Source organism: Mustela lutreola, chromosome 4 (assembly GCF_030435805.1).
Source record: "Mustela lutreola isolate mMusLut2 chromosome 4, mMusLut2.pri, whole genome shotgun sequence".
NCBI lineage: Eukaryota > Metazoa > Chordata > Mammalia > Carnivora > Mustelidae > Mustela > Mustela lutreola.
This window is the reverse complement of record NC_081293.1, coordinates 70,802,146-70,829,470: the sequence shown is the minus strand read 5'-3', so window position 1 is coordinate 70,829,470 and position 27,325 is coordinate 70,802,146. Positions and strand designations below refer to the sequence as shown.

General features: G+C 38.2%; 1 protein-coding gene across 1 annotated transcript in view; it reads right to left on the bottom strand.

Annotated features, from left to right (window-relative positions):
- The window catches only part of PCDH15 (protocadherin related 15), a 723,362-nt gene that overhangs the window by 209,976 nt on the left and 486,061 nt on the right, over positions 1 to 27,325 (bottom strand). The window contains exons 19-21 of the mRNA XM_059172504.1: positions 19,497 to 19,802; positions 16,642 to 16,866; positions 7,322 to 7,438 (exon numbers count right to left, since the gene is read on the bottom strand). Coding sequence (XP_059028487.1) covers positions 7,322 to 7,438; positions 16,642 to 16,866; positions 19,497 to 19,802 — 648 coding nt within the window. The remainder of the gene's footprint in view (positions 1 to 7,321; positions 7,439 to 16,641; positions 16,867 to 19,496; positions 19,803 to 27,325) is intronic.

Sequence of the window (27,325 nt, the reverse complement as noted above, 5' to 3'; positions counted from 1 at the left end):
GTTAAGTCTTGAGTAAGCTTCCATTTTTCTATATGATAAAATGGGTTTCACAAAACCATATTTGCCATAGTTCCAGTCTACAAATGGGTATCTAAGACAGTCCTGATGTTCTGGGGCTACTTTTAAAAACTATTTTATTTATTTATTTGACAGAGAGAGAGAGGGAGAGAGCACAAACACAAGCAGGGGGAGCAGCAAGCAGAGGGAGAGCGATAAGCAGGCTCCCCACTGAGCAGGGAGCCTGATGGGGAACTGGATCCCAAGATCCTGAGATCATGACTCGAGCTGAAGGCAGACGCTTAACAACTGAGCAACCCAGGTGCCCTGTGGGCTATTCTTTTAAGTAGCTAACATATATTTAATCAAACATATTCCAATCATGTCACATAAATTCATGGTCATAAGACGGATATTTTTGACTCTGCAATTTTTGAATACATTTCCTTTGGCTATTTCTTTTACCCTCACTTAAATGAATCCCCTATATGATTTTCAGAGTTGAATTCCTATCTGGAGTAGATTTAGACATCACCGGGACACACATATTCCCCTATTCTCTACAGACTGGTGCATTTCTTGGCATTTTTAATACGCACTCCCATGGCTTGATCTCTGTGTCTGTCTTGCCATATTCTTAATTGTTAGGTCCACAATAAATGTTTTCTGATTGGTTTATTCATTCAGTAAGTTTTATGAGGTATCTGTGTTGTGCCAGGCACATATTAGATTGTAGGTCTACTGTCTTCATATGGCCAGTGTTTAAGGATAGGGAAGAAGTGTGGAGTGGAGATTCTAAGACCAAGAGTTACCAGTGGCGTGGCTTTGAGGGTTGTTGAGGCCAAGTCCAGATCATGAGAAGCTAAGAAACTCTTTCAGAGGGTCTCTTTCCATTTTCCCTGGAAGAACTACACAATAAAGCACATAATTTAAGCCTAAGGGAGGTTGCTAGGTGAGCTCCAGAAAAGGTCTGCTATATTTCACTCAGTTACTTTGGAAAACTTGTGTTAATGTGTATGGGAATCCTAACCCCATGAGGCATATTCTCTTAAAAAAAAAAAATGGTGTAAGTCACTGATGTATCACTGGGTGACACTTTTGTAAAGGCTAAAAACAAAACAAAACAAAACAAATAAGTCTAAACTTCCCAGATGTTACTTACCATTCATAACACAAGAAAAACGCCCTTTAAGTCCAAGTAAGATGGCAGGTTTTTAATTAGAAGAGCAATATTTACTTCTGAAACACTTAAATCTAATATTGATCTCAAGTAATGCTAACAATGTAATTGTTCTTGAAAGGAATCAATAAGCCACAAAAGGAAAATGACACAGATTCCTAAAATATTAGATAAGCCTTTTCTAGACATTAATCATGTGTAAACTTTCTCATAAAACCTTCCCTTTTCTACTCATTTATACTCTCAAATCTAATTATAGCTCATTGTCATTTTAAAGATCAAGTCCCAACTGTCTCACTGTGTGCTTTCTTTCTAATTAAGTATTCGAGACCAGAGGGATGCAGGTTGGGGCTACATCAACTCAATTTTCACAAGCTGACATGCATCGCAAAAACAGTTTTTGATAACTATTCCCTGACAGCTTTGATGTGAAGGAAAAAAACAAAACACTAAGCTGTGTGCACTTCCCCCCCCATATACTCCAGGGTCAGTGAATGTGGTTAGTAGCCTCCGAGCTCTGACAGCAGAATTTTTGCTACCTTGCTAGCAATAATCTAAATCCGTACAGAATAACTCCACAAGCCAGTATGTGGTGGGTGATGAAAGTCAAATCTGTAAAGGCATCAATGGAAAAGAATACAGAACACCCATATTATCTGGAGACAAAAATACAATCTCAAACTCGTGGCCCTAACTACTTTGAACTCTTGCCCACAAAGCAAGCAGGTGGGAAATCATGGATACAGACAATGATTGCTTTTCTTCTTCGGCTCTATCTCTGCTCTTAGACTGCAACAGAGTCACTAACTGTAACAGTGTGTACTGCGCTCCCATTAATGAAAAAAAATGGGAAGATGCATGCAAAGTCTTACATACACATTGAATATCTTTGAACATATATACAAGAATTGGTTAATGATTTTGACAAGATCGCTGTATTGACTTGGCATTATTTGGTGACGTCACGTCAATTTCATAAAACATCGGGTATGCGTCATAGGAAAGAAAACCTGACCACCTTTTTTTTTGCTCTCTTAGAGACCAATGAAACTTGAATGATTGAGAAGGATGTTAAAGCCACTTGTGAAAACACTTTAGATGTAATTCTTCAGGCAGCTTGTCTAAACTGAGTGGCTAGTATAGCTCTCAAAATCTCAGCAGAGGCAAAAGTAACCCACACTTGTAATTATTGGCCTTTTATAAAAATTATTTCTGAAAAAAAATATAATGAAAATACTTAACTGATTTTTAAAGCCAATTACTATTGAGAACTTGCAAGATCTCTTTCAGGGAGCATATGTATTTCATAAGTGAATATCAAAATCAAAAAAAAAAAAGAAGTTTTCCATGTCAATAATACACGAATATATGCAAACAAGAGTGTGACAATTGCTAATATTGAACATGTTCCAACTACTACTTGACTTTAAATGGGAATCCTATAACGTCCTAAAATGCATTAAGTGGAAAGAATTATATAACCATGAGGAAAGGGATCCCCCATGGATTCCTCATACTTTACTGGAAATGAGCAAAATGTAAACTTCATTTATTTATGCCAACTTTTCTGCATCTACATTCTCACAAGGGGTCCCGTTCTGTCAGGCGCTTGCCCTGCCCACAAACAGAACTCTTGTATCTCGGGGTTTGGCCTGCAGCTTCTGGAAAAATAAAATATGCAAATGGAAGTTACACTTGCAGTTTTGTTTTGTGAAAGTTGGATTGAGAGGTCTCTGGTGAGCAGAAAGAAAAGGTTAGCGATTTTTAATATCCGAAATGATCAGTCATTACCTATTCACATCTCTGTGAACTCCTTAATGCCAACGCTGTCACAAAAGCAAGGCAGAAAATAAAGTCCTAACAGTTTTAATTCAGTGGGAAAAAAACAAGTCCCTGGGAGGTTGTCCCCCCCACACCCCCTGTCTAGAGCACTTCAGTTCTGTACAACATGCATTTTAAAATTCTTCATTTATATTCAGCAACGGTGCTCTCTTTGGCTTTAAGACTTTATCCAGGGGGCACCTGGGTGGCTCAGTGGGTTAAGTCTCTGCCTTCGGCTTGGGTCATAGTCTCAGGGTCCTGGGATCCAGCCCCATGTTGGGCTCTCTGCTCAGCGGGGAGCCTGTTTCCCCCTCTCTGCCTGCCTCTCTGCCTACTTGTGATCTCTCTCTCTCTGTCAAATAAATAAATAAAATCTTAAAAAAAAAAAAAGACTTTATCCAGGTTATCCATCTGATACTTCAAAGGATTTTGTTTTGCTACTTTCTGGGTTAAAAGTAGGTGGTTCTCCCTTCATTTAGAGGAAACACAATGTCTTGAAAAGGAGGTGGCCAGTCTCTTGAGGTGAACATTATTACTGCTGAGTTGTGGCCATGGCCAGGCTAGGAGGGTGAAGAAGACTTGCTCCACCTTGCGCACATGTCAGTCTGCTCTGTCTTGTACATGCACCACCCGCTCTCTTTGCACAGCCCTCGATGGCCAAACTAGAGACACCCAAGTGTTCCCATTGTCACAAATCACTTAATTTCTGAATATCTGGTGTACTTTGTCAGTTCTGGAGAGTATAGAAATCCCTGTTAATTTATTCATTTATTCAATTATCTAATGAATGTTTCCTAAGAGACTGCAAAGTCTCAAGCATAGCATTGGATGTGGACATGCAAACTGGAGTTAAGCTTTGATTCTTGTCCTTGAGGACCTTCCTTTCTAGTTTGGAAAAGAGACCATTAAATACACAAAGTGTTTCCAAAGATACTTACACATGGGAGCCCTGAACGGTATCTTCTAATTACGGAATGTTTATAATAGCAACAAAGTAGAAAATACTCAGTAACTTCATTCAAAAAAATACATATTCTGGATTTATGGCACTGACATAAAATTATACAAGTAAAAATCAATCATAATACTTTTAAAAGTTGTGTAATGTGAAATTTATGTTCTGAATATTTTCACGGAATCGAGCTTTTATTTCTGATTGGTGTAGGTGTAGCCCAGTTGCAACTAGGTTAATTTAAGGGATCCAGCTTGCCAGCAATCACTAGAAAACTCAGTGTTGAACACTGGTTATGCAGAAGATTGCTGGTGTGTCAAGTATCAGCACTAAGCCTGAGAACATGTCAGAAAGAATTAAATCATTAACACAAGAAATACCAGGTGTTGGCAGGGATGCAGAGAAAGGGGAACCCTCGTGCACTATTGGTGGGAGTGCAAGCTGGTGCGGCCACTATGGGAAACAGTATGGAGGTTCCTCAAAAAGTTGAAAATAAAACTACCCTATAATCCAGGATTTACACTACTGGGTATTTACTCAAAAAATACAAAAACATTAATCCAGAAGGATACATGCACCCCTATGTTTATAGCCACATTATTTACAATACCCAAATTATAGAAGTGTTCCAAAATCCATCAACAGATGAGTGGATAAAGAACATGTGGTATATGTACACAATGGAGTATTACTGAGCCATAAAAAAGAATGAGATCTCACCATCTGCATCAACATGGATGGAGCTAGAGAGTATAATGCTAAGCAAAATAAGTCAGTCAGAGAAATTCCATATGGTTTCACTCATACGTGGGACTTAAGAAACAAAAGAAACAAACAAAGGAAAGAGAGAGAGAGAGACCAAGAAACAGACTCTTAGCTACAAAGAACACTGATGGTTACCAGAAGGGAGGTGGAGGGGAAATAGGTGAGGGGGACTCAGGGGCTCACTTGTCACGATAAGCAAGGAGTAATGTACAGAAGTGTTGAATCACTATATTGTACACCTGAAACTATTCTTACACTGTATGTTAACCACACTGAAATTAGAATAAAAAACTTAAAAAACTGAGTCTGACAAAATACACACTCCCTAACTGAAATAAATATGCTCGGTATTTCCACTGAATGACTATCATCTATCTTTCACCTACTGAAAAGCCAGCAATAGATGTTAAATGTGAGAAACTACTACTGGGGATAAAAACCTAAGAACTTCTTAACAGAAATATGGAATTTGAAACTGGTAAATTTCCATAAATTTCCATACACGTCAGGCTGTAAAAAAGGAAAGATCCAAAGATAATAAATGAGACTCAAAGCCTGGACTACCCCAAAATGTGCTATCTACCCGTGAAGGGAGTAAGATCTTGATCTTCAAACCCATTTAAGGTAATTAAAAAATGAGTAACAAAATATAATTTCTCTATTAAACTATTCTAATCATTTATCTCACCACAAGTTGAGGGCCTCTTTCTAGATATTTTACATAAATAATAGCATTTCTTTATGGAACAGACAACAGACTGAGACAACTTCTCTCACATTGGTGGGGTGATCTGAAGGTCCAGCCAGGTACCAAGGTGGCAGGTGCCTAAAGGAAAGTGAGGATTTGGGCATCTGTACCCACACCTGAGGTATGTGGCACGTAGGGGATCCGCATACCTACATTTAGTCTCTTATCATTAATGCCATTAATCTTAACACTACCTTCCACTCTGTGCTAATATAAATGTCTTAGAAATACAAATTTTGGGGGGTGCCTGCATGGATCAGTTTGTTACACATCTGACTCCTGATTAAGGCCCATGTCATGATCTCAGGGTTTGAGTCCTGGGATTGGATGGAGCCTTGTGTTGGGATCCCAAGTCAGCGGGGAAGTCTGCTTCTCTCTCTCCCTGACCTCACTCACACTCTCTCTTAAATAAATAAATCTTTAAAAAAGAGAAAGATATATGAGTATTTTAAGATGCTGGGCTTGTTTATACTCATTTAGTAGAGTGTGTTTTAATTCCTATGAGCAGTTCTGTTTTTCCTAGAAGATTCTCCGGTCTGGAGAGCAAAAATTGGTTAGCACAATAATCAGTATAGACTTGATGTTCAAAACACATGCCTTGGAGAGAACTGAAAGTGTACTCTTAATTTCAAAGTAGTTTCTACCTCCGGCAGTTTATATATATATATATTTTTTTTTCTGACAGTTTATATTAAAAGCAGATATAGCACCAATTTCATATTCACCATATTGACTAGTGTGTCCAAATCTACAAAATTTTGCCTATCATATTTCCCAGAATGCAATAAAACAGTTTCAAAGACATTTTAACACACTTGAGAAAAGGAGCTTCTGACGGAAAGGTTACTGCTTTCATGTTAACATTATTATTTTTCAAGACCTTATCGTCACAAAAGACTGCATATGACCTGTCACAGTTGAAGGTTAAAAATGTTCTGACAGTCATTCACCTTTTATTAAATAAACGGCATTACAAAAATATTATTTATATTAGCAATATGAAACAGAACTCCTAGATCACTTATAAAATTCGGGTCTTTCTCTATTTTCTTGTTTTTTTTAAAATGTCTTATTTAATATTTCTTTTATTTTTGTAGAGTATATCAGCCCCTGACTAATGGTGGAAGCTCACTCAAAAGTAAAACATCTGATCTTCATTATTTTGCTATTAAGAGATTAATTAATATTTATAAAGTGCTCACATTATTTACACAAAGCATTTTATATAGGTACTATTTTTTCAGCATGCTACTTTTCACTCATCAACATAATAACACTAAGGAAAATTTACCTCACTTCTGCTGTAATGAAAACCCTCTATTTTGGAAGGCAATCTGGAATATCTCAAAAGAGGTAAAATTCTGGATAATAAAGACTGCATTAAATATGTTCTAAAAAACATATTAATATTTACCAAAATTACCAAAATTAACACATTCGATGTAACTATTATGTCATCCATTGATAGTAATATGTGACTAAAATGGAAAACTCTTAAAGATGAAACCTAAACCAGTTAAACTAATCTTATACTGTCCTAAATAAAGAGCCCAAATGATACTGACTCTGAACACAGAGAACTTTTCTAACTCTATTTATTATTCATGTGGGATACATTGGTGAATAGCAAATTCTGAATTCCAGCAACATAGAAGGCATCTGCTTAACTGTGTTCAATAATAATTGTGTGAAGTGCATGTGTCCCCATGGGTGCTACAGGCGAGTACACATGAAATGACTGGGGAGGACAGAGTGGACTCAGACCGTCCGAACGTGCCGCCCAGAAAGTGTGTCCTGTGTGAGCGCGCAAGATCCTCTCTGCTAAGCTCCTGAATACCCATCCCTGTCCCTTACTTACAGGGGGGTCTGCGTCTTCGGCATAAACGGTCGTGATGGGTGTGCCCTTGACAGCGTCCGGAGCCACCATCCCCTTGTAGATCCGTTTACTAAATACAGGCGGGTAATCATTCATATCCTGGAAAACAAAATGGAGAGTTTAGAGCTGCTGGGAACAGCGGGGTGGGGGCACAGTTATGAGTCTGGCCCACTCTCTTCCTATCCCACAACCTATTTGCCACCATCAACCTTCCACCCTCTCAATCCCGTGATTCTCCCTGCAGAGCCGCGGCCGGAAGGAAGCTGGCAGAACTATCCAATATTCACGCGTGAAATAGCGTGCCACTCCATCAAACGGTCTGAAATTATGCCTTCTGGACAAGGGAAAGACACTCACAATCTTCCCAGACAGTAGTTCCAGTGGTATGAGGTGGTTCTGAACTCTGGAAACAGGGATGGGGAACTTCTCTAAAAAGGGCCATTCTATGACACAGGTGTCAAGGATGGTGCCTTCTTTGTTGTGTTGCTGTTACTTTTCAAAGAAAAAAAAGCCCACTAATGTTTCTGTTGCCACTGAAAATTCTGGATGTACTTAGCATAATGGGATGATTAGCGCATTTCAAATGCAAACTATGAAACAGCCTTTGATGCCATCTTACATTTTTACAAAATAAAATGGTTCAAGCATGTTTTCTCTATAGCACACTACAAAAATGACACATAGAATTAGATGTTCCGATAGACAGAAAACAATGGTGATTTATTGTAGGAGGTTTTCAAGTTAATTTACAGGCATCTATTTTATTTTTACCACTCAGTGATATAAGTGCATTGTTATTTATGTAGTATCACTCTTTTTTTTTTTAAGATTTTATTTATTTTTTTGACAGAGAGAGACCACAAGTAGGCAGAGAGGCAGACAGAGAGAGAGGGGGAAGCAGACTCCCTGCCAGGCAGAGAGCCCGATGTGGGGCTCGATCCCAGGACCCTGAGATCATGACCTGAGCTGAAAGCAGAGGATTAACCCACTGAGCCACCCAGGCGCCCCAGTATCAATCTTTAAACAAATAATTATCAAGTTCTTCCCATTTCTATGACTCAGTGTGAGGCACTGGGTCTACTGAGGTCACTCAAGAAAATGATGGTCTTCCCTTCATGTCACTTACTTGCCATTTGACAGGCAAAGACACTGATTCAGCAGATAGTCGTGACTCTGCCCAAATTAATCTAGTTATTTGACAGAGCCAAATTAATAAATCTGGTCCTTTGAGAGCAAGACCATTTTTTTCCCCAGCCATTTTATGTTTTATAGAGAACTGCGTTTTAGTTTTTCCTCAAAATAATGCTTCTTACCATGGCAGATCTATATTTCTTAAATTCTCTTGTTTTTAAAATAATCACTACACCCTGCATTGTTTTGGGTACTTTGGGTCAGACACATTTGAGCTTAAAGCTGAATGTGTTAATTATCTTACTCCCCAGGTCATCTTTTTCCTCACTTGTTATTAAAAACAAAAGAAGAAAATTATTCTACACAGTTTTTAATATCTGCTCTGATACAACAATTTCCCTGTACAATGTAAATTGGGAACCCACTAATTAACTGAATATAAACACCTCTTTTTGCAAAGAGGTCAGGATAATTATCTGTTCAATCAAACAGCATTTGCTTTTATATTCACAATAGAGTTGACTTCTGAGTGGTAAATATGAGAAAATCTGCAAACTTTAATGAAAAATAAGAGATCTTTAAGTGTAAGCAAAACTAAAAAGTAAAAAGTAACATTTCCTGAGTTTTGACATACAGTCTTCATAACCTTCCGTGAACAAAAAATGAAAAAGCTTCTTTTATAAATTACAACCTTTAGAATCTGAATAAGTACAAGACATTGAAAGCACCATTCTCGATAATGAGGGTGGTGGATGGTATTGATCTTGAGGTTTCAGGCAGGGGGTACATATATAAAACATTTGCACGCACACTTTTCTCCTGCTCTTTTCAAGAGTGCCAATTAATTTAATGAGTGAATCTTGTAACTAAAGGGGTGGAAATCCTTTTGCACCCAAAGTTGTAACTTCTGAAGGTCAGAAAAGAAGGGACCCAACACTGAAATTTTTCTGTACACAAGTTCCCAAGGTCACACAAACTCAATATGTCCTGATAAATTTTCTCCTCCTCCTCCTCTTTCTTCTGCTTTTTCTTTCTCATCTCAAAAGATTGGTATAAGATACTTTTGGTACTTTGATTCTTCAGAGAAAAAAAAAAAGGCATGTGATCTTCTAGTTGTCATATAGTTGCTAACAGTACTCAGTACAGTGCCCCCCCCTTTACCCCTACCAAAGTATTCACCAGAATCACATTCTAACTGCATGCATAGTGGTTATCTTCTATAATCAGGCCTCACAGATGATTAGACACAAACCCAAGTAGTAACAGAGGGCTCCCAGGACTGTTTCTTCTCCCCCTTTCCTTCGCTTGCTACTGGCAGGACCAAGAATAAACCAATGCGCTATGTGGGAGCCTTCTCTCTATAGTACATTGTACATATTTTGGAGTTGCAATCTTTCTTTTATCCTAGCTCAGACGTTCTTGCACAATGCATGATTTCAGATGAGAAAATTTATTGAAATGTGATGCCAACAGCCATAATCAATAGCTCGTTATATTTACGCTCTAGGGATGGCTGAAGAAAAGTTGACAGTAATCTGCTGTGCCAATGCTCTGTTATGCAGCAAAGGAAGGAGCAGTTGCACTCTCCGTACAGGATCTTTTCTGTTGCCCATTTTCCACTAGAGGGTAGTATTGGCAAAAAGAAACATAGCCTCCTCTGTCTACTTGCTAACAGTTTTATCACGAAGACTCTTAATAGTTTCCTTTCCAGGGTTATAATCTTTGTTGGTCTGAACTAAAATTTGGTTCATGTTTCTAAAGAGTATTCTGGAAGTTGGCATGGTTCTCACCTAGAACAACACTATGCTCTTCTCAGAAAAAAAAAAAAAAAAAAATGTCCCCGTCAGTTTATCATTTGCTTCCATATCCCAAGCAAGTAAAACAGTACCTGAAGGAACAGTGAGCTAGAAAGAAAAAAGTATGAGTTCCACTTATTTATTTTCTAAATTAAAGTCTAAATTAGTTACAGAAACCATTGCAACTTCTGCAGACCGAGGAATGCATTTAAGGAAACTTTGTGAACGAGCATCCCAGAGAACCAGGAACTCGCTGGGGACCTTGCAAATTAATGGCAAGTTTCCACAAAGAGTAGAGAAAGAGATGGTAAGAATTTTGAGTTTCTGGAATCGGGGGTAAGAGCTGTTCTTGATAAGAGACTTTTCCAGACGAAAGTGTACTAGATGTTTATGCTCCAATCATCTTTTTTAGAAGGATGAAGATAGAGCAAACACCAGCGCTCATCCTCAGCTCTCAGGCACGCTTGGCTGGGGACATGGGGATGGGGTGCTGGTGGCTGGGGGGATTACCACAGCTTGGCACAGTCCACCTGCAACTGTTTGCTGCCTGTCCTCTGAAATGCCTTGAGGCTTGAGAAGCAGATGACCGTCTTTCCTAGAGCACAGTGCCATTGACTTCTCTGCCTGTTCCCAGGTCCCCTCTCCACTGCCAGACCTCTTCTGGGTCTGACCAGCTGCGCTGACCCAGCGGCTGCCTTCTGTGGTTTGCTCCCTCCTGTGACTTCTACTTCTCATTTTGTCTTGTCCAACTTTGCTCCCTTCTCTCCCCTCTCCCTCTGCACAGAGGACCAAAACAGGCCCCACCTCCAGCCAGACAAATCTTTTTTTCTGTTTTGCATGGGGCAATCCTAAACATAAATCATAAACTTACTCAACTTTCTTTTTCCACTATGGAAAAATGTGGGAAATCGTTTATTTTCTTGAGAGTCACAATGTACACCAGCTTATTAAGGACTTTTAGATGAAGGCATGCAGTGGAGACATCGGTTTACTTCTGTGTGCCTCAGCAGTCCCCAAATCACTTGTCTATGAAATTCTTTGTCTATGAGACACTGCTTACCATATCTCAAGGAGCTCATGCTCTGTGGAATCTTCTCTGAGGGACCTTGAAGGTAATGCAATACTGAGGGCACACACTATGACTATGTGGAATATTGGCTTTGGTGAATTAAAGGTTTCAGAGAACATATTGAGAATTCTGCTGCATGGAGACTGCCCCCACTTTGTGGCAACCACGGGAGGAAGGGGGACAAATGCCAGGGATGGTGATATCCACCACTGGCAGGGCTTATCAGCATCTCCTGCCCCCACCAGGAGGCCGCTGGGTTTTGGAGACTTCTGGCAAATGGGAGAATGTGAGAGTCGCGGAAGAGTAAAAGAACGTAACTGTGTGCACAAAGTAAGGCACTTTCCTGGGACTCCCGGAAGCCAGTGGGTGATATTTAAGGAACCAGGATGGAGACCCACAGAAATGTGAATTATTCTTGCTAACTCTGGGCAAGTGCCTTTTCATTTGTTTCCTCTAGTTTGGTTGTTTAGGGGAAATATATCACAGCTCAGTTGTAAAACTCTGGAATAGAAGAGTATACAGATGCTGTAAGAATTGCTGTAAGAACGCCGCCCCTTGGCATGCTCTTTATGATACATTCACATTCTTTTTTTTTTTTTTTTTTTTTTTCATTCACATTCTTCAAACTTGCCAGTGAATACATCAGAAAGACGACACCAATAAGGATATGATAACTGAGATTAGACTAAAAAGGAATATTTGAATGTCACAGTCCAAAACAAGTATTTTCTCCAGTTTAGCCAGCACTCAGGGAAAAGTCAGCAAGTGGTAAAAAATAATGATCAACCCAATCAACCCAATTAGATCCCCCTACTTGGCTCATTGAGATCCTCTTTTTATTCCATTTTCTCCCTCCTGAGAAAGGGAAGGAGGATGCTATAAATCTTAAACTCTCCAGAGCTTTCTCTGACTGAATGAAATCTAGGGCTCTGCCCATAGGGTTACCAAGGAACATCAGTGGCACATCACCACCTATCAGTTGTCTATGGTATGTCAATGCTGCCTTGGTACCCGGCATTGAGATTCTCTCCAGAAAAGTTATCCTCATTCCTATATTCTATGGGGATAAGGACATTTGTCTTCCTGCTGGGGAGAAAACACCTCTTAAAAATTAAAACTAGCTCCATCTTCTAAGACTCCCTCCATCTTCTAAGACTCAACAGTTGGTCCTCATGGATATTATTTCACGTCTGGTCCTTCCAGTTCTCCCTGGAACCTGCATGGAAGGGTCTCCCTCATCCACTTGTGCTACTGCCATTCCCCCACCGGGGTGACAATAAACAGAAGGACTTAGGTCATCTGCTCGTCTTAAGACAATCCTTCATGAGGCTATCCAGTATTGCAGAGCCATTTACACATTTCGACTTTTCTGACTGGTCTTCCACTTTTGGTTTATCACAGAAGATAGACCTTTTCTTTCTGCATATTTCTATATTATATCACAACTCCGTTTGTAAGGACAGATTTTTCTCTGGATTATATGCCTGAAACTGTATAGAATTTGATTTTTGTTTTTCAGAGATTTATTCACATCATCTAATTTACCATTATATATTCAATTATTCAGTATATGCAATAAAATGTACAGTGAAGAAGGCCTTGTGTTTCCATGTTCTGCAGAGACATTGCAACAAAAACACATATTATGCATCTGGTCATCATTGGTTTTGTTCTGGATCACTAAGAAAGCACTCTGGGTACCTATGATAAAACTCTACTTTCTTTCTACAGTTGAAATAGCTTTCTTTCCAAATATCACTTCAGTTTTCCCACTCTCACTCCAATTAGAAATGTTTGATAGACTAGATACTAAGCATTTGATCTTTTTTTTTCTTCTTCTTCTTTACAAAAGAAAATTATGTGTCTTCTCATTTTCAAAGAAAGATCTTCAAGATGCTTTCCCTGTGGTGACTGTTTTGGGTAGAAATCTCTCTTAGCAAGTACTATGCAATTATGTTATCAGCAAAACAGCTTGTCATACTGCAAGTAAACAGAACAATGACAGAAAATCTGCATGCTTGGGAAAGACCTACATTTGTGGAGAAATGGGAATTGTGTTCCATTCTTCCCTTCAAAACAAACAAGCACGATGTTTTTATGGGCTCCAATATTAGGTAACAGTTTTAAAGTTCTTCTCTGGGATAATGTCACCCTGAGCGACCAGAAGAGAGAAAAGCAAGTGTCAGCCTGCATTTGGGGAAATGTTCTGCAAATTTTATTATGCTTTCATCACCTTGAAAAAAGGATGTGGCATTGGAAATGTCTAGAATTGGGGCACCTGGGTGGCTGGTTTACGGGGACAACTCTTGGTTTCAGCTCAGGTCAGGAGTTTCAAGGTTGTGAGATCTAGGCCTGTGGCGGGCTCCATACTCAGCATAGAGTCCACCTCAGATTCCTTATCCCGCTCTCTCCCATCCCCTGTGCTCTCCCAGCCTGTGCACGCTTGTGTATCTTCTTTCTCTCTCTCAAATAAATAAAGACATAAAATCTTTAAAAGAAAAAAAAAATATCTAGAATTGAATGCTGGCTGATTAAGTTTTGTCATAAATGTATAATAAAGCAGGAATAATTTAGTACAGGTCAGGAAGACCTGACCAACGAAACTGCTTGATTTCTCTAAATACGGTAAAGCAACAGAGACAACAAAAATTAGATCAACACCCTTCCGCTTCTGAAGAAAGAATGAGTCTACTGATGAGCAAACCCTTTCCACATGCCAACATGATAGCCTTAGGGGACATCCATATATTAAAATAAAGGGATGATCAGGGAACATGAAATCCAGTTTAAGAAGCTTCAGTGCCAGGTAGAGACCAAGACTTATTTAGAGCACTTTCTGCTTGATTACATGATATTTTTGGATCTAATCCAACTCCAAAGACTTCTATCAAAAAAAAAAAAAAAATCCAAACAAATCAATCCACACTGAATCCAGAGCAGCCAAGTCAGAGTCTGTGATGGTTTAGATGATGAATCATCTCCTTGATGAACCACACCCACCCTGAGACACAAGGCCATCCCACTGAGTATCCATCTGTGTATCTGGGAAGAATGTGTAGAGTCATTAGTGGCAAGTCTTCCCTTATTGTTCAAAACAGCCAAATAAATGGCCATTTTTCTATCTTTAATTTTGTGTGTGTTCATTTCCACCAAACCACAGGGTTAGGCAAGTGTAGACAAGATAAGATGGCCTAAGTTTTCACTTGGTCCTGAGCCATTCCGCCATATTGTTAGTTCACTCAGGTCAGGCTTATCTTAGCCTTCTTCATTTCTTTACTTGTTCAGATATCTTCATAAGTAAAACATTATCATGTCCCTAAAGTATTTTTGTAAACATATTTCTAAATTTCTAAATGTCACACCACAATAGTGTGGAAAAATTATATTTTAAAATATGAACTAAAACCTCTTGGGCCATCAGTGATTGATCCTTCTCCAATCCACTGGAACGTCAGTCTTTGGAAAGAGACACACAAACTGAATTTAGACCCAAGGAAAGAGTCTAATAACTCAAATATCTATTCCCAAAGAGGAGTTAATGCTGCATAAAATTTTAACTCTCCGAATATATATATATATATAATTTCTTAGGCTAGAGAGACACACAATGGAAGAAGTGGGTAAAAAGCCATTGTGGATGCCTGAAAAAGAAGGAAGTCAGACCCTGATAAGACTCTCCAGACAGCTTTCAGGCATCTGAGAATAGAAGGGATGCATGTGTCACAATAATTTAGGGGAGACAGCAAGTCTCCAGGGAAGAAATATCAGGAGTGCACTGGCAGGCCAGCTAGGTCAAGTGTAAAGAGGAGACAATGGAATAATTTATGTGTCCCTGTGACTTCAGGAGTATCTATAAAACAATAAAACAAAGCAAAAAAACTAAAACCCAGGCCTAAAGATCTTATAGTCACTAACATTAGAGTAGTTACTATATGATAAACAACGTCATGCTAATTCTATATTGGCACAGTCTCTAACAATCTTCTGTGTATTCATACCAGTATTTTATTGTCTAAGAAAATCAGTAGTATGTATGAGTTATCAGTTAAACAGTCAAACAAAAACCCCAAAAAAGTGATTATTTCTTATTCCACCATTTCCATATTGCAGTAACCTATAAAAATAAACATAGTAAAAAACAAAACAAAAAATGCAAAAAAAAGAGCATAGTAAAAACATTGTCTATGACCTTATATACCTTATGACTTTGTGTACCATTATGAACTTGCATTCATCTCCTCTCTCTTGAGAGAACCTTTCAAGAATTGGAGACATCCCTAGTACCTAACTTCCTTTCATTCTAAGCAAAAATCCATCTGCAGAAAAGCACTGGTGATGCCTTCCCCATGGGAAGAGGGCTCCTTTGGGAAGGAGCAGAGCAATCTGACAGTTTAGGACACAGCTCAGGTGACCTTTACCTACAGTAATGTTTGAGAACTGATAAATCTCTCCTCATGTCTTCTTTTAAAGGCACACCCTAAAATCACTTAAATCCCAAAAGGTCTAAGATACCATGCTCTCTGAAGCAATCACTTGGCACATATTATCACAATGAATGAGACAAGAAATCTGGCACGGCCAATAAAGACCTCATGGTCACAAACCTTGAACATGGCTGAGCTGAGCTCGACTCTGATTCCACTCAGTCCCAAAGCTTATTTCATTCCAGAATCTCAGCTTACAGACTAATTAGCTCTGAGGCCTTAGAACTCTTGCCTTTTCCATAATCTTTTCTTTTTAAAATTTTTAAATTGAAGGGTTTGGATGAAATTATTATCCCTGGTGCTGTGAAATTTGGAATAAACTAGTCTGGAGAAATTGGAACTAGATTAAAATTGTAGAACTGGGGAGCCTGGGTAGCTCATTGGGTTGGGCCTCTGCCTTCGGCTTCGGTCATGGTCTCGGGGTCCTGGGATTGAGCCCCACATTGGGCTCTCTTCTCAGTGGAGGACCTGCTTCCCTCTCTGTCTCTGCTTGCCTCTCTTCTTGCTTGTGGTCTCTCTCTCTCTCTGTGTCAAATAAATTTAAAAAAAATCTTTTAAAAAATTAAAATAAATAAATAAAATTGCAGAGCTATGGGAACATTTGGGCAGCCACAGTGGTTAAATTCTTATTTAGTATTTTGTTCAAATGTATCTATCCTACTTCAACAATTTGGCTACTTCTCAAGTCTAACACATTTCAGACTGTATGTTCTGGGTCCAGTACTACTGTGTTTTTAAGAATAACAGCCCTGGATATTTAATATAGTTCAAACTCAGAAGAGAGTATAGAGTTAGCCACCAGGAGTCATCCATGCTCCTTACCTTTACTATCACAGTGACCGTAGCAATGCCAGGTGGCATCGTTCCATAAATATCAAAGGCCTCCACAAGAAATGTGATGCTTGCTTCCTGCTCTGGAAACGACTCATAGTCCAAACTCCTTAAAAGAGAGAGTTCTCCTGTAAATGGATGTAGTCCAAAAAAGTGCTTTACTTCCGGGCTTCGGATCCGATAAGACACATTTGCTCCAAGGTCAACATCCTTGGCCTGTAAGAAGTAAAGCAGAAGGACGATGGTATCAGTGGTGTTACCAAACCAGAGGAATGCAAGGCTGATGGAGGTCATGGGTCAGCACCCAGGACAGCATGAACTTCACACTGATCACAAGGCATGTTTCAGAGACAAGCATGTTTGTTAAGTAATTTACCAAAGAGAGAAAGAGGGAGAAACAGAGGTAGAGAGACAGACATTCATGACATTTTGTCTTCTTAAAAAAAAACTTATTACTATATTTATTTTCCCTGAGAAATCACTAACTAAAAGAATCATATCACTGTAAAAAAATTATTACTGTCATAAATTATTGTATTATTTCTTGCTAATTGAATAACCTTGAGAAATAATCTTTTAAATATAAATAAAGTTTTATTGCATTGTTTTTCATAAACATGACAGATTATTAATGGAGTATAAGGAAATGAAGGAAATTTAAGTAATAATTTCTCCTTACAAGGATTCTATATTTCTAAGGCTCAGTTTACTATACTTCCTTCACTTGATCAACCTTTATGGAGTAGTTATTATGCAGGAGAAGCACAAGATGAATCAAGACACAAATACTGCCCTCCAGGTTAATGTCTCAAGAAAAAAAAAAAAAAAAAGAACACAAATACCACAATAGAAAGAAAACAGGGACATGGCAATTGAGAGGTGTTCAGAATTGGGGGTGACGTGTTCTAGCAGCAGGTCTCCCAGGATGACAAGGACAGACTGGCCAAGGCAGCTCTGGTGGAGGAACTGGAACAGGATCAGGGGGATGGGGGGACATGAGCTGTGTTAGGATGCGCACACAGGAACCCATGCATCTGCTATGTGAACTCCTGCCTTGGCTCCCTACTGTCAGTTACCATCATCACAAGAAGACATTGGGAAAACACAGATTTGATTATGTCATTTTTCCTATCTAAAATCCTTCTTGTTTTCCATTCCATTTTGGGTTAACTTCACTTTCCTGAACATAGAGAGGGGGATCCATACAATTTCCAGCCTGTAGCTCTTCTCTGTCTCCTCTCTAGGATCTCAAGCAGGTTTGTTCCAATGCCTTGAATAATATTTCTTCTTCTTTGCTAGAATAACTCTTACTCTATCCTCCTCAGTTCACACTGTAGAATGCAACTGTCTAAATCTCAATACTGGATATCTAAACTCTCAAGATTAGGTTGAGAGTTCCACCTGTCATCTCTGAGGCCCTTGCTCTAAGAACCTCTATCGCAATTAAGGATTTACTTGTCTGTTTGCCATGCCAGACTGAGAACCCAGTGAAGGCAGGAAATGTGTCTTTCCATGTTAGAATCCCCAAAGTCTAGCAGAGGAGCTGGCATACAATAAACCCTGGAAATACCCATGTTGAACAAATGGATGAATAAATAGATGAACAGAAGAATAAATGGAGAAATATGGACCTTTCCCTGGCTGGCACCTGCCCTTTTAAAATTAATGTTTTTGCCTAAATATTTATTGAGTTAAATCATGAAAAAAATGCAAGTTCGTAAAACCCATGCTAACAGGGTTCAAGTTGTGGAAGGCAAGTCAAGGAAGGACTAGAATCCTTTTTTTCTTTTTTATAATTCTTTTGTTAGAATCCTTTTTTCCCCCCAAAATTATACTTTATGAACCATCTATGTCAAAATTAAAAGGGGTGGTTGCTTAAAATGCAGATGTCTAAGCCAGCGTAAGCTACCTAACCTACTAAATCAGAATGTCCAGAGTTTCTGGTGATACTGTAGCCAAGGACTGAAAAAATGCTTGGATATGGGGGTACTATTCAAAAGGAGAGTCAGACCTCTGGAAGGAAGCCAGTTTTTCACCAAAAGTGAAAAAAAGAATGGGTTCAGCAATATCCTCTTTCTGTAAAATATAGGGAAAATCTCTACCTGGGTGTATGTGTGTGTGTGTGTATAAGTATAGATATGTGTCCATATGTATCTATAGAGACATACAAACATAGGAATATGCACATACCTGGATAATGTGCATTTATATATATGTAAATATAGAACTACTTATTTGAATATGTACATATGTAGTAATGCATGCATATACTGCATAATGCATATTTACATATACTATCAATACGGAAATATTTACTTGAAAACATGCATACATAGGTATATATGCACACACCTGCCTACATGCATATTTACCTGTATGTAAATATGAAAACATTTTATTTCATATTGTGTGAGCACAAAGATAAATGTCACAAATACACTTAAAAATTTAACACCAAGTACTCTGGAGGTACAAAATGGGAGATTATTAAATTTTTCTTTATAGAATATTATATTGTCAGTTTTTACAGTAAATATATAGCACTGATTTTATAAATTAAAAAATGTATTTTTAATACATTTAAATCAAATAAGATGATCTTATTTGATTTCTTAGAAGTGCACCTTTTCTCCTCTTACTTGTTGGTATATCCCTGAAGTAAGGTTGTTACATAAAACCAATATGCAACATGGGGAAGATACTTCTATTAAGACTTTACTTATTGTTTATCTGAAATTAGAATTTAACTGGGTGTGTTGTCTTTTTATTTGCTAAGTCTGCAACCTTCTGCAGACAGCAGATCTTCTAATGTGGGATCCAGGACTTGTCTGGATACCCCCACATACCTCTATCTGGAGGAAGGTGGTCCCAGCTGGCAGATTCTCCTCCACAACGACAGTGTATGTTGAATTGGTGAACACGGGGCTGTTATCATCAATATCCAAAACTTTGATGGCCAATGTGAGTGTTGAGTGGCGGGGATGCACAGCTCCGTCTGTGGCCACAACAACAAGCTCGTAGTAGTCTCTGACCTCTCTGTTAAGCTTCACTGCTGTGTAAATGCTCCCATTGGATGTGATGCGAAAGAGGTTATTGAAGTTGCCCAAACTGTAGTGCACTTGGCCATTTATCCCAGCATCAGGGTCTGTTGCCTGAATAGAGATGAAAAACAGAGGCATTCAGCTACTATGTTTTGTCATGCTTTTTGCACATTACATTTTGCTATGGTGCCCTGCTAGAAGGAGACAGTTGAAAAATCACGACATATTTTTTACTGAAAATTCTTTTTTCTCTGGGGAAAAAGTAAAAAGATAATGACAATGTAATGAAAATTCTAGAACTTGAGAAGAAATACACTATAGTTGAATTATTCTTCATTCAGAATGACCATGACATACATTGATAATATCATTAACAATATAATATTGCAAAAGAAAACTCACATTATAAAAATACTGGATTTTTCCTGTACTATCATTTCTTTAATGATTTTGAATTCTAAATCAGGAAAACACAGGTAGTTTTTAATTAATGTAACATAATGTGCTAGATGACAACTTAAGATGTTACAGTATTTTTTGTTCAAACACTTTGTTTATTCATTTCCTATATATTTTGTCAAGCACTATATATCTCATTTAATCCTTACCATGTTATTTTTAAAAAGATTTTATTTTTATTTATTTGAGAGAAAGCAAAAGAGAGAGAGAGAGTATACAAGCAAGGGAGGGGCAGAAAGAGAGGGAGACACAGGCTCCCCACAAAGCAGGGAGCTCAATGTGGGACTCAATCCCAGGACCCTGGGATCATGACCTGAGCTGAAAGCAGACACTTAACTGACTGAGCCACCCAGGTGCCCAATCCTCACCATGGTCTTATGAATAAAACAGTTGTTCCCATTTTGTAAATGAGAGAATGGTGTCTTATGGAATTTAAAGCTCCTGCTTAGAATTACAAAAGAAATAAATATATCGTGCCCTAGTTCTTGTACATATAAAACTACTTTATAAATATTTCTGGAATTAATGAATGTTGAATAAATAAATACATGAAACTTAGATTTAAAACTAAATCTGCTCCCAACCCCAAAAGAGAGTCAAGGTACCGAAATCAGGCAGCACTTGAAGAGGGCTCTTCTTTAATATTGGAATACAATCTTCAAATGATAATTGAGAATTATTGTTATTATAATAACATATTAAATAAAATTTTTAAGTTGCATCACAACCACTTTGCATCAAATAAAATATGTAAATTTCAAGTGAATATTCTTCCAATGGGGTGTTAAGAGAATTAATCTTATATAAACGCAAGTGTGATATAAATGATGACTGTTACTATTAACTATTTTGCATTTTTTTTTTTTTTTTTTTATTTTTTATTTTTTATTTTTTATAAACATATATTTTTTATATACATATATTTTTATCCCCAGGTCTGTGCACCCGAATGTTTACTATTTTGCATTTTGTGTTTAATTATGCTACTGATTTGCAAAGAAACTGGAGTAAGTAGTAGAAGCCACAAACTGTTGTATAATCCTGCCCTAAAACTGATATTAAGTTAAGGAAGGAAGACACTTGACTGCATTATGAGCTATGGATACAATAAAATCACTTAATATCCACAAAGCCTGGGATGCAAAAGGATGGATTTTAATAGCATAAATGCAGGTGTATATCCAAGTTTACAAATTCTGCTGAAATGTGTTGGGGGCATGGCTGAATGCTTATGCCTTGTTTGAGGTAAAGTGGTAAAGTCCAAGATGTGAGTCATGTTTGCAATTCTGCTCCTTCTCTATGTCTTAATGCCAGACATGCCAGTGGGATTTGCCCCTTCGACTCATCTAAACACAAATGCTTGAGGTTTAAAGCCTGAGAAGAGACGGAGAAGGCACTGCAGGAACGCCCAAAGAGGAAGAAACACAGGGAACAAGTTGAAGAGTTTCCATTCTTTACATTGCGCCTAAAACATTCTTTACGTTGCGCCTAAAATTTGCCATACAAATTAATGACAAATCCGTCAAGCTTGTCACTCAGAGGAAAAACCAAACGACAACAATAGCCCCCTCAGGGGAAAAAAAAGAACCCCCCCTCTTTTTTTGGTTTGAATCATTGCATAAGTAAATAGAAAAATGTACTCCAGTAATATAATATAAATAGCTCTTATTTCTTAATGGCGACATTTGTGGAAATTTCAGTGACTTTTTCTGTCTGTGGGAATTTTTACAATCACAAAATCAATCATTTATATAACCGGTAATTTAAATGATTCCTGTTCAAATTATGTTTTCATTCATCCATATAATGGAAGGTTTTATACAATGATTCCATTTGACTAATGTGTGTGTGTGTGCATACACATGTGGGGGAGGGGTGTTGTGTAGTATTGTTTTATACACCTCTAGCTGCTTAGCCATCTCCACAAGAATGCCTCGTACATATCTCTGTTAGTTTTCTACACCTGCCATAATGAATGACCACAAATTTAACAGTTTACAAAAGACAAATTTATTATTTTATGGCTCCATAGGTCAGAAGTTCAACAGGCGTCTTACTAGGTTAAAATCAAAGTACAAGGCAGGGCTGTGTTTCTTTCCGGAGGCTGTAAGGGAAGTTCACTTACTGAGTTCCTTGCTTTTTGGAGTTGTTGACAGAATTCAGTTGCTTTGAGTTGTAGGATTGAGATCTCCACCTCCTTTTTGGTTGTCATATGAGGACCATTCTCAGCTTCTAGAGGCCACCCATAGTCCATGGCCATCTCCTCCATTTTTAAAGTCAGCAATAATTCTCACACTTTTGACCCTCTCCTCTTTCTTCTTCCATATCATCCCTCTGATTTATTCTGTTCCCAACCTTTTCCAGTTCCAAGGGCTTGCATGATTGCATTGTGTCCCACTTGGACAATCCAGAACAATTTCCCCTATTGTGAGCTCCTTAATCTTAATCACATTTATAGAGCTCCTTTTGCCATGTGAGGTAACATATTTGTAGGTAGGGCATATCTGGGGGCCAATATTCTGTCTCATAGAATCAGAAGCTTAATATGTCTGTGATTGAACTCTTCATTACTCCTGCGTCCAAATCTTACTTACTTCCACACTTCCCCTTTCAGTAAATGGTCTTCTACTACCATATGAGGTTATGTAAGATGTAAAGTAGATATTTCTGAGCTCTCCATCTTTTATCTGTTCAATTACTCATTCATCCAATAATTTGAGAAAAGCTTATATAATACCATGCATGAGACTCAGCTCCAGGCTGTGAGATACACAGTATATTAAGTACCAAGGTCCAAGACCTAAAGTCATTTACAGAATAATCCCTGTCTATCCATCATATGTTCCTTCCCCACAACCCTGGGGAAATAATATCTCACTCATAACCATCTTGGTCCGAGACACCACCAACTACAGCTTAGATCACTAAATTACTTGCTAATTCTTTTCTTTCACTTATATCCCTTCAGATATTTTGCTTTATAAAAGCGAAAAGAATGATATCAGTCCTCTGTGTAAACTCCTTCAATGATTTCCATTGCTTTGGGCAATAGTCAAACCTTTAATACAATCAAGAGGTTGCACAGAAGATGCAGCTTTCACTCTGTTTTCTCTAACCTCCAAACTTCTCCCAGGCTCTCTGCCCATAGGGCTCCTGCTATCACTCACCAGCCCCCTACTCATGCATCTTCCAAGCATCAAGTTAAACATTACTTCCTCAAAGCAGCCTCCTCTGATTCCTGAAATGCAGATTAGATTATCCTGTTGTACGTAGGCCAAAAGTGCCATATACCTGCCACTTCTGCCACTTTTGATAATTTCTAATTATATATTTACCAATGAACTTATTTAAGAGCTGGTCTCCTTTTGTACAACAAGGTATGCCATCAGAATATGTTCTGGGGTTGGGACGCCTGGGTGGCTCAGTTGGTTGGACGACTGCCTTCGGCTCAGGTCATGATCCTGGAGTCCTGGGATCGAGTCCCATATTGGGCTCCCAGCTCCATGAGGAGTCTGCTTCTCTCTCTGACCTTCTCCTCGCTCATGCTCGCTCTCACTGTCTCTCTCTCAAATAAATAAATAAAAATCTTAAAAAAAAAAAAAGAATATGTTCTGGGCTTTTCTGTTTTCACTGAAAGACTCACATAATTCCTGGCACATAGTAAGCATGCAATAAATACTTAAATTCATAAATAAATCATATATATATTAAGATATATAAATGAATGTATTAGTACTGCTATGTAGTAGCTGTTTTAATTCTTAATTCATTATTTTATTTCATTTTATTTATTTTTGTCATTGTGCATCTATTGTTTGGCTTTACTTTGGCTCTTGTTTTATTATCCTCTGTGAATCTGGTTAAGAATCTGAAAATTAAAACTGGAATTATTGGAATTGAAGCTCGTACTTTGATCACCTTGGTGAAACTATTGATTCTATGCTGAAAAAATATCATTTTTTAGAAAAACAGAGTGATATTTTATCACAGCCCAAACAAACATATGACAAGTAAATATCTTTGTACTTTTAGCATTTTGTAGAATGACAAGGAGAGATATGTACGTTAAGGTGGCAAATGACTGTTCTCTAAGAAGAGATTGCTATATTGTACAAGTGCTGATTGGTCTCAGTGTTCCCAGCATACTATTTTTTGATGTCATTAACTTTTATATGTCACTTTTTCTCTCTAGGTCTGAGATATCTCAACTATAAAATAAAATATGTGGAGTAGAGAGCAGTTTTCAATCTCTTTTCTTACCGTTATGCATGCCAGAGATGAAATTCACAAACATGGCCCAGATCATCAATTGTAACATGAATAAGATAGACTATAGCTACAGAAGGATTTCTCATCGTTGCAATGACATTTTTTTCTGTTCCACTGAATAAAATATATGCAAACTTAAGTAAATAGACACTACTATAGATTTAACCTAATAATTAATATCAGAACAATGCAAATGTAGTAACTACATTGGTAACCAGTGACTTGCACGAGACTTTTCACATTTGATTGTAACAACCTATGCCAAGAGCTTCTCTAGAGGATTGTGAGGACACTTGCTCTGACAAGAGACTGAGAGATAAGAACAGACCTCCATTTCAGAATGAACCACCTGCATTCCCCAAACTGTGAGCTCCTTAACCTTAATCACATCAACCACATTTTCCCTTGGGAACTTCCCAATGTATATTAGCTCAGAGAAGTGCTTTATTAAGGCCTTCTTTATTTAGGATTGTTGAATAGGAACTTCCTCCCCTATGTTTCATCTTGCTAAGAGGAAGGGCATTTTAGCAAGACAACTGCCCTCTGTTGTTCCCTTTCCCACTTGGGAGTGGTGAATTTGGTAGGAAGAATTGGGTTAATGCCTCTCTAAGATCTGCTTGTAAAGACAGCCTGTGGTTTGCTTGTTAAGTTGTATAAACTCTTCCCTTATGGACACCTACAATTCTAGCCTTGCCCGTGGAAGAAGAGCTGTGTCAGTGAGTTTAGCTGTAGGCTGCGGTATTATCCAACACTCCCTGGCCCTCCCACTAAACTTCTTTCCCTCCAAAATCAGTGTCACCCATCTACACGAGGACAGGAACCTCAGCAACCTAAAGGATGTTCATTATTATCTTCAATGCCCCCCGCCAGGGGTTTATAGTACCGTTTCAGAAGGGATTTCATCATAGTTTCCACTACTGTTTGTTTAGCAGAATAGTTCCTAGTATCTTGAGGGACATACAGTTGTTAAATACTGCTACAGTTCACAGAGCAATGCCAAGAATAAGGCCTTCTTTTAATAATCTGTCTGTGATACTTTTCACACAATATTTCCACTTCGTAATCTTTGTTCTCCAGGACATGTTGAAAATGACTATTGTAATGGTGTACACACTCAGCCATGTTTGGATTCATAGAGTGGTCTAAAGAGAAATAATAAACGGAAGAGAAAACATAATCAAAAACATATGCTTTCAGCAGGACAGTGAGGGGATTTTTTCAAATGGCTGAAATTGATAAAAAAGGCCATGGGGAAGAGGAAGAGATATTGGGTTTTAGCCATGGCCTTGATAAAGCAACTCTGAGTGCGAGTTTCCTTGTGTTACATTTTATGGAATGTTAGTTAATGTCCCTCAGGATGCCAGTACATTCTTTCAGGGACAAGAGTGAGAGGAGGTAAAGAGAGAAGGGAAAGTCTGGGTTCAAATAAACAAATTTGGGAAACTGAGATTAAATAAAATTTAAAATGTTCTATTACTTCATAATTCCTGAGGTAACATTACTATTTTAGTGAATGAGGTGAAGTTCTCAAGAGGGATACATTATGCACCAGATTTAGAAATCCCCAGTAAAGGCTACCTCCTTTTAACATGTTGCACAAACTATACAAAGAAGCCAAGACCCCTATGCCTGATCTCTTCCCACCCACATTTTTGGCACTCCCTCACTATCTGCTCTCTTCTACAAGCTGTCTACTCAAATCAAATCAATTCTCGACATTTCCCTAGGACTCAACATATACTTCATGACATTATCTTCAAGGCTTGCCACAAAGATTCCTTTTTCACCTCTGACATTCCAATCACCCATCCATTCCTCCAATCATGGCCCCCGTTCTACCCTTTGTAGGGAAAGTTCCAGCATTTGGAGGTCATGTCACAAATCAGAATTCTCTACTTGACAATGCCTCTTTGCATCACAGTTAAAGCCCTTTTTCCACAACCATGAATCCTTTTGGAAAGAACTTGTCTCATTAATTTCTGTGTGTTGCATTTTTCAAAAACACACTATTCTCTATATTATAGTGGGATGATTTGTGGAAAGAGAATATCCAAATACATATTCCACAGGTAGACTGTAAAAAATAAACGTTAGAGGGTTCATCTGTATAATGGGGCCACATGGTTCAATGTCAGCTAAAGCACAGAATATGTGTAATATATTCAATAATAATAGTAAGTGTGCCCCTCAGCTCTCCCTCACCACATGTTTTTACCCAATTCACTACAACTTAATTCCCTGAATGCCTAGCTTCCATGAAAGGCTGTGCATCTGATACACATGAAACAAAAGACTGTAATATTCTGTAAGAAAGTACTCTAAAAATGTTAAGGTAACTGAGACTACCATCTAATAGAGACCGAGGAACTAGAATGCTTGCAAAATGCTATTTCCTTCCTTTCCCATCTCTTAATTAACGGAGGAGCATGAATAAGGTCACATACATTAAGTGACATGGGTTGGCTAAGCAAGGTAGTTCTATTTCTTGACTATTACAGATGACTATGTAGATGTTGGACAAGATAACCAAACACAAAACCCCTTATTATCAGCAATACTGTCAGGAAGTTCGCACTGATATTTACTATCTAGCCAAGGAGCTCTGTGTGTGATGCTATAATGAAACCATTTATCTTCCCAGAAATCAATTAAAAGTTAATTAAAATTGTTAATAAGAAAAATCACACATCTCTTCTTCTCTTGTACTACATCAAAGCAATAAACAGTAATAGCTGCAACTTTATAATCATCTGTCTTTATCATCATCTGGTTAACACGTTTTGTAATATACACCTTACCATGAGGCCTGATTTGAGGTTACTTTGTGAATGCCTCTTGTTTGGGAAACTGGCTGATAGTCTGAGGTCAGATAAAGACCTCACTGGACAAAACTTCAAATATCGGCT